Consider the following 8,877-nt stretch of genomic DNA (forward strand, 5'->3'; position numbering starts at 1 on the left):
CAAACTTTAAAAATTGAGAATTCTTCTTCAAAACAAAAACCTCAAGGTTTTTTTTTTCAAGACTAAAAAAATAGCTATTAATAGAAAATTACTTTAAAATTTGTTTAAATATAGTGGACAGTGCAGGAAAAAAATTCTTTTTTTTGGTAAAAAATCTTTTTTTTCATTTGTTACTAATTCCATAGTGAGTATGAAAATTGCATTGCTAGTACAATTAAGAAGCTTTTGCCAGCTTCCAGAGGATTAAAAACAGTTCTGCAGTTTCTGTTCCAGATACCTTGAATAGTTTGACCTTGATTTTCAGTCTTGCCTGAAGAAGTCAGAATTGTGTTGTTGCCTTCCCTTTCCAGTAAGAGGAATGCAATAAAACTAAAGATGCACTTTTTTCAGACACAGCTGCATTTGATATTGGTAATTTGTGCAATTGAGAGTTTAAGTGAAGTTGGTGTAAAGGAGCACAGAACTGGCCCCACCACTTGCTGCTTTGTAGTTCAGGGAGTGATTTGTGTTTTAAACATTTGTCAGTCGTCCTGGCAGAGCTCTGGACTAACTGTTCCTTTTTGCTTTGCTTTTTAAGGTGCCGCCTGAATTCTCACTATGTCTGATGGGGACTACGATTACCTCATAAAATTCCTAGCACTTGGTGATTCTGGAGTAGGAAAGACCAGCCTTCTTTACCAATATACAGATGGCAAATTTAATTCCAAATTCATCACAACGGTGGGCATTGACTTTCGGGAAAAGAGAGTGGTGAGTTTGTATGAAATGTGCTACTTGAAAATGGTGTCTGTCTGTGTGCAGGCCTGCAATCAGTGTTATTGTGTGCTTCATTCTGTGACAGGAAAGGCCTCATCTGACCTGGCTGTATTTGTCATTGCTGTGTACAGACTCATTTCCCCAGAAGTTAAAGAGCTGACTTTAAGAAACCATTTCTTTCTGCTCAGCAGGTGTTGATGAGTGTGTCAACTCTGTGACGAGTGCACACAGGACCTGGAGTAGCACTTGTACTGTTGAACTCTTTTCACCAGGAAGGACTGAACTGTAGTAAAATGTTTTTGCTGGGTATGAACTGAAATGGCTACTGAACAATGGTGCAGTAAATTTTTTAAACATGCAAATGAAATGCAAATTTTTTAAACATGCAGCTGATCTGGCTTCCTAAGCAGTCACCACTAGCAGAGAAAAATTATGAAATATAAGGTTGCTTTTTTCAACCCCTGAATTGTTATTAAACTAAGCAAATGTACTTCTCATATGAAACTGAGCACTAGAATGCCATAACCAATTGGATGCTGGTCCTTACTGCTCTGAGAAATGGAGTTGGCACAAGCTTTTTGTTGTTATGTACAGCTATTAAATGTCTTTCATTGTAGCCTGGTGATTTCCTTTGTCCAGAAATCTGGATGGGGTAATGGGCATTGTGCAGACTGGTTTTTGGTGCATGACATGCACCACAGTAGTTCAAGGACTAGATACCTTAGTTCAATGCCAAACTGGTCCCTTGAATAAGTCAATCTCCCTTTAGTGGGATCGTAAACATGGTGGTTTACTTGATTAGCATATTTGATAACTCAAGATAAGGTTTAGGCTTCAGAGCTTGAATCTTATAATACATAAACTTGCTGAATTTGTGGAATTCTGAAGATCTGTTTGTAGCTCTTGTAAGCTTAGATACAATGACATTTGAAGGTAACGAAGATGACTTAACTTGAAGCATTCTAAACAAGAAATGAATCTATTTTTATCTGATCCTTCCAAGACTAATAAATGCCCTTATTTATTTTTTCATGCTGAGCAAACTCTTCAGCCTTTATTTTTATCATCCAATTTCTGCTTTATAAGCTGTGATCTGATAAGATCTACCCTCAGCAATTTTTCAGCAGCATTTTGGCAGCTAAGTAGAGATGTCATTATCTCTTGAGTATATCCTGTTTGCAAATGAGGTTCTGCTACTACTACAAATACATTGCCAGATGGCATTGTTGCTTTCTTATATTTTATTTTGAACATGATGTAAGGTAGTAAAAAACCCAGAAAATCAAAATATGAAAATTGTCTCGTGGCTCTAAATATCTATCTGTAGTCCCTAGTCTATTGGGCCCTGGATTTGCAGTTTCCCTTTTACCCTTATTTTTAAATATTTAATTGGATGCAATATTAAAATGTATCTCATACTACTTTTGCCTTACAAAGCAGAGGATTGAGTTGTAGTTGGCATCTGTGCATCAGCAGTGCTAATTTTGCTGCATTTAATGACTTCAAATGTCAGTTCTTTTGTGTTCTGTAGCAGCTGGACTGGTAACAGTCCTGCAAATTTACCTCTTCCAGGTGTACAGACCCAATGGGCCTGATGGTGTTGGTGGCAGAGGACAGAGGATCCATCTTCAGCTCTGGGACACTGCAGGGCAGGAAAGGTATGGCCCAAGATTGCAATGAGAGCTTACTGTAACAGCAACGGAAAGCTATCTATGGGTACCCAGTAAATTCTAACTGTAATTTACAACTGTAGAACACAAAACCTGTAATTCTTGCTTTTTAGTCTTTTTTTTTTTTCATAGCCAGCACATATAGATACTTTTAAAGCTTGTCTTTTTAAAGTTCTCTGAAATTTCTGTAAATATTTTCATGTCTTGGGAAAGTCAGACAGGCAAAAGCATCTCAAAGGATTCTTTTCTATTGGCCTATCAAAAGACTAGCATTCTTGTAGTTGTTTATCTTACATTCAAGGACTGACGTGTACAGGGGATAAAATTTTGTTCAAAGTTAGAGTTTAATTATTGTTTTAATTTTTGAATCTTGATCAAGGCATGCTTTATAGTGGAAGACTGTTTAAAGCTCTCACACTCAAGTCTCCTTGATTCCTTAGGCCTTGATCAGGCCACAGCAATGTTAGCAATTTTTCTTACACAGCCTCTGCCTCAGCAAAACAACTATGAATATTTCCTTCTGGTTCATTCAGTCTTAAGTTACCTCACTTCTTCTTTGATTGTAAGCAATTATGTTTTCCAAGTAACTTGTCAGATGAGCAAATTAATTTCTCTTTGCTGGTCTAGGTTTCGTAGCTTGACTACAGCTTTCTTCAGAGATGCCATGGGGTTTCTTCTGCTCTTTGATCTGACAAATGAGCAAAGCTTTCTGAATGTCAGGAACTGGATAAGTATGGCTCTTTTTTTTTTCTTTCTTTCTTTCTTTCTTTCTTTGCATGGGTGAAATGGGGTGTGGGGGTTATGTTTGTAAATATGGAGTCTCACTGAGAATTAGAGCTTAAAATACTGTTTTTTTTGGCTTTCTCGGTAAAATAATGTAAATGTTGTATTATAATTCTAATAGCTGCTAGTGATGGCTTCTAGGGCTTGCCTGAAATTCAGCTTTGCCTACTGAACTTGGATTTTAACCTATATAAAAGAAAGCTGAGACCATATCCTATCCCTGGCTCTGGTGCTGTTCAGTAATTTAAGTGTGTGGGAAGCCTATGCTAAAATATTTTGGCTCACCTGAAGCTTTGTCAGCAAAACATAATGGAAGGCAAATCTTACTTAGCCTGGTATATCCAGGCAAAGGAGTTCCCAAACTGCATCATCCATCTGTAGAGGGAAGCAGATCCTTTCCTGGCACTCACTGTAGGTGCTTAGTGAGTGTAACTCCTTCAGCTGCAAATGCTCAAGTTTCTGTGCTAACTCTGCCCAGGCTCTGTTTGCCTGGGTTTTTCCCTGGGTATGTGACAGTGGAAGCCCACCTGTTCTGTGGCTCCTCAGGCCAGTGGAGCAGGGCTGTGAGCCAGCAGAGCAGGCTTGGTGTGTGGTAGTGTTCCTAGGGGAGTGTGTGTGAGAGTGACTCGTGACCCTCTTCATGTTGGTGCTGCAGGTCAGCTACAAATGCATGCCTACTGTGAAAACCCAGACATTGTGTTATGTGGAAACAAGAGTGACCTGGAGGACCAAAGGATGGTGAAGGAAGAAGATGCTAAGGAACTTGCAGAAAAATATGGGTAAGTAACTTTATTGCAATTATTGCTGTGTTTAGAGCAGAATGAGATATTTTCTGTAATACTTTTTTTCTGTATAGCGAAAGGTTATTGTGAGAATAAGCATTTTAGAATGCTTAACTGCCTGGTATGATATCTTTTTTTTCTGTATGCAATTATTATTTTCTTCATTGCTCAAAAATAAGTACTTAGTATTGCAGTAATCTTGCACAGGAGATTGGGTCATCTTCTTTGCTTGGCAGTAAACAGTGTAAATTTTCACAAACTTTCTGGAAAAGAGAGAGAATTTAGAGAGGCAGGTGAATAATGGGGTCTCTTTGCTCTTACCTGTGCTGAGGCATCTGCACTCTCATAGACTCCCAGGGAGTCTGAAAATTGAGTCAGCCCAGTAGGAAGGCAGGGTAGCCTTGCCCTTCCCCTTCCTGCCAGGCACAGGTCATGTGCCTCTGAAGGAAGTGTGTGAAGTCTTTGTTCCTATCAGATATTAATTTGTACTTTTATACTCCCTTAACTCTTTCATGGGGCTTATCTTTGGATTACCTTTGCTTTTCACTGAGAATCAAAAACACATTTCTGAAGGAAATCATCTGATGCATTTGTTGTGTTTTAATTCACATAGTGGAGCAATTTTCTAGCACATGAACTGGACTTCTCAAATGAAAGCTCAGTTAAATGATGTGCTCCAACCACTAATCCACCTTTGTCTGGAGGGATAGAGTAGAACTGCTCCAAAGTAAAGCCCACAGGGCGGGCAATAGTGGGAACACTGGCTCCTCAGTGCAAGCTGCCTTGTTCTGCAGGTCTTCTGCTGTGTCATGATGTTTACTGGGCAAAATTAGTTTGCCTTGGCCATTAAGAATCATTGGAGGCAAATCAGAAGCCATCTGTCTATGAGAAAGAAATGGTTTAGTGCAGTAATACTTCCTTACTTTTTACTTCTGTGAAAATGCTTGTTTGAAGTCAAGTCCATGTCACACAGACAACAGCAAGTACATGTGGTACTTTAACCAGCTCCTTGTGAAGGAGCAAGAAGTTTTAAACAGCAGCTGATAGCATGTGACCATATCTTAAATCACTTTGCATGTGACTTCTGAAAATGATTTATGAGGTATTTATCTTTGTGGTGAAAATGCAACTTAATTTAGGAATAGTGAACTAAAAAAGCCAAGGTTGTGGGTCACATCCAATCTGTAGGCAGTTATGAAGTTCTCTGCCCTGTAGAGGTGAGACAGGATGGCTGCTATGAGTCACTTTCTTGTGAGGGAAGGAAAGATAAATCCTGCTGCAGTGAACAGTCTTCTGGTAACTAAAGTGTGAGATAGTCAATGTCCCCTTCTGTGGAAGGGCCTCAAATGGAAATGTGGTGTATTTGAAACAGATTGCAAGAGACCTGCACAGACACAGCAAGAGACTTTTGGCCACTCATTGTGTCTTGCAAGTTAAGTAAGAAATACTTAAAATTCTGAAGTGATGGTATCAGTTTCCTGGGCAGTAACACAGATGCAGCCACTGTAGCACCACACTGTGGGGAGCACTCTGTGCAGAAAGCAATAGCTGCAGATCCACAGTGGAACATCCTGACCCACAACAGTGAAGAAACAAGCAATGTACTTTAGAAACCAAGGTGCCAGAAACTTTTCTTAACAAAGACATAGATGCTCTGAGCACTGAGATTTCTTCTTTTATGTAAGAAAGTTTAGAGTTGTGGTGTCAATAGAAGAAAGTCACCTTCTGTAGTGATGAGTACCACCACACTGTGAGTCTTTAGTGCCTTACCCACAGAGGAATGGCTGTAGCAGCTTTCCTTCTCCTGTAATTACTTTATATGTCCTTGTGTGCACAAATGTTCTCCTCACTGATTTCTATGCATATCAGCTCTGGAGTAACTGCATCTCTTGCAGGGAATGGAGTTAAAAAAAACAGACCTCAGGAGGACAACTTTGGGAAATCATGCTGACAAGTGTCCCTGTAAATTGTGGTCTCCATTAATGTTTGCCCTTCTGCCCTACCTCCAGTCAGCCATTTCATTAATTCCTTTTGCATTTCACTGAGCACTTAGTGTCTCTCTGCTATGGAGTAGCAGTGACAGTCTTAGTGTGCAGTAATACTGTATTTTTTTTTTTCTTCTGTGAGTGTCAACTGTATGATGTAAGGTTATATTTTTTGTCTCCTGCAGAATCCCATATTTTGAAACCAGTGCAGCAAATGGGAATAATGTAAGCAAAGCCATTGAAACTCTGCTTGACCTCATAATGAAGCGCATGGAACGATGTGTGGATAAATCCTGGATCCCTGAAGGGGTGGTGCGCTCCAATGGGCACAGCTCTACAGAACAACTGAATGAGGAGCAAGAAAAAGGCAGATGTGGCTGTTAGCCCAGTTACAATTAACTTTCATGTGTATGATTCAGTACAGTTGCAGCTTACCTGTTTAACTTTGGGACAAATTGCTTTGTGTAGTTATTTAATGAGCTATATTAATTCTTTGTAAGAATTTTTGTTTGCTTTCTCTCAAACAATGTTGATCTTCATTTGTAAGGTATGCAGTTTATTAGCTTTGGGACAGAGGTTCAATTTGGTTTAGCACTGAATGTTCCTCTAATTCTCTGCTTGGGAGGAAAGGGGAAGAAAGGAATTTTCATTACCAAATTCAGAAACATGTCTCTGTGGGCAGCCAGAAAGGGTAGGCTTGAGTTGAAGGATTTGCAGTTGCCCTTGGCAGTCTCCATTAACTACACAGAGTAGGCATTTAGATTAGATATTGTGACAGCTCTTGGTGTCTCCTAACAACAAGATAACCAACTTGCTTCTTGGTTTTAAAAAGAAACATTTAATCATTTCACCATTTAATAACAATCCTAAAGAGCACATCCTGAGTTTTCCACAAAAGCCTGAGAGTAGTTTTTTCTTGCTCTCCTAATCCATCAGTTTTCAGTGATGAAAACCAAAGGGAAGCACTTCAGTACAGAATAAAAAGCTCTAGAAAAGCACAGGGGTGTGCACACCGAGCACTTGGGGCATGTCATATAATTGAACATGTAAACTACAACTGTACTATATGAAATACATCCAATGCAGCCTATGAGATCTCCTGACATCATTTGAATTTCTAGAACATGCATGTATGTAAATTTATAAGCAAATGGCATAACTGTGCATCTGTTATGTTTCTTTCATATTGCTACTCATGTTTTAACAGGAATGTAGGGCAACCTAGATGTCAGGAAAATTTCATCAGAGTTGGTGCTTCGCACTGAATTTGTTTTACCAAACACAGATTGAGAATGTTTCTTCAAATTTGGATTGAGAAATGAATGATTATTGTCTTCTGGTGAGATGCAGCTAAGATACTAGACCTGTAGATCAGTATTTCTATGACTTTATAATGCTCATGTTATTCTGCCAACCTTTGTGTCCTGAACATCTTGGTTACCATATAGTAATTTATGGCTTGTTCATTTCCTTTAGATTGTATTTTAAAAAGAATATAGTTATTTTTCTCTCCCCCCAGCTATGGATCACATAAATGTAATTTTTGGTTTCAGTGGATCATGTTACTCTAACCATTTTTATTTATTCACGTGACCTAGGAAACAATCAGTATTTTTTGGGCTTTTGCCCAGACTGATTCATAAGATGTGCCTACCAAACTGTTTTCTACCCTGGCAGAGGTTGTATAATTGTAAGGTATTGCCAATTAAAATCATAACATGCCAAATTGAGTCTTGTTACAGACCTTCCAGAGCAGCTTGTTTACAGAACTCCAAAGCTATTGCTTCTTTAGAAATTATGTATTTATTTATTTAAATATTCTAACTACTGCAATTTCAGACAAGTATTGATACCAGTTATGAACATGAATTGCAGCATTACAAAATTTTTGAAGGAAGGACCAAAAACGTTTCTAGAATAGGCTCAAAGGAAAAATATTTGATGTAGCTTCTGGTTATATTAATTAATACAAGAGTAAGTATTTAAACTTGGTTCTTAAAATATTTTACACAGTAATGCATTGTTCTTTAACAAACACAATGTGTAAATATTAGATTTTTATCACAGCCTACACAGAATATTTTAAAAGTGCAATATAATTTGACTGCTCTGGGGCTAGGACAGAGGTAAAAGAAATTTATATGAGTATAGGGTTTTGGTTTTTTTCTACTCCACTTCTAAAATGCTTGTAGACCGGAGTTACTGTAGTTTAATTCAGAGTGCCTTTTGAAGTTACCATCATGTTTCTGACCAGTAGAGTAAGAAACTCTAGTGTAAGACACAATACATTTCAATGTACTTCAGTGTCTGAATTTCTTTTAATGTAACTCTTTGGTTTTCAGAGGGTTGCAGTGGAACTTTGTCATGCATTAACTTAAAATGGGAGTTTTTGTGCTTATAGCTCCATCCAGTTCCTGAAAACTTTAAGGATTATTGCAACCAGCTATTGAGCTAAGTGACTACTGAAATAGTGTAAAAATATTTCCTTTTGAATACTTATGTTTAAATTGGATATTAAATATTAAATACTGAAACTGTCATATTTGTGTCATGCCTATTATTTGTAACTATTTGCAAAGAGGATCTACATAAAATTGCTTTGATGTCAGCCTTTGAAATGTGCCATAAGACTTATCTGTTTGAGTTATTGTGTGACAAAACTTTTGTTCCCTTTTAAACTCTCAGGAGAAATCACAGTAAATGTTTCTTGACAGTAAATTACACTGCTCTTACTAGACTAGTACTGGTTTTAAGAAACAAAGAAACAAGAATTCTTAGGTGATGTGAAACTGTTATTTCAAGAAAAGTTGTTTCCATTCAGTGTCAGATGGAGACGTTTATCTGTAATTGAACAAAGTTTTGGAAAGTGTTTCCATTAAGATGGATTGTCGCAGGATTTCT

At 38.0% G+C, this 8,877-nt stretch overlaps 1 protein-coding gene across 3 annotated transcripts in view; it reads left to right on the forward strand.

Moving 5' to 3' along the window:
- Positions 1-8,516, forward strand: part of RAB27A (RAB27A, member RAS oncogene family) — a 30,780-nt gene extending 22,264 nt beyond the window's left edge. For all 3 annotated transcript variants that reach the window (XM_036389906.2, XM_036389907.2, XM_054516281.1), the window contains 5 exons: positions 578-750; positions 2,329-2,414; positions 3,054-3,157; positions 3,865-3,988; positions 6,162-8,516. In XM_036389906.2, the coding sequence (XP_036245799.1) occupies positions 598-750; positions 2,329-2,414; positions 3,054-3,157; positions 3,865-3,988; positions 6,162-6,360 (666 nt within the window). In that variant the 5' untranslated portion in view covers positions 578-597 and the 3' untranslated portion in view covers positions 6,361-8,516. The remainder of the gene's footprint in view (positions 1-577; positions 751-2,328; positions 2,415-3,053; positions 3,158-3,864; positions 3,989-6,161) is intronic.
- The last annotated feature ends 361 nt before the right edge of the window (positions 8,517-8,877 follow it).

The sequence above is a fragment of the Molothrus ater genome, chromosome 13 (assembly GCF_012460135.2).
Source record: "Molothrus ater isolate BHLD 08-10-18 breed brown headed cowbird chromosome 13, BPBGC_Mater_1.1, whole genome shotgun sequence".
Lineage (NCBI taxonomy): Eukaryota > Metazoa > Chordata > Aves > Passeriformes > Icteridae > Molothrus > Molothrus ater.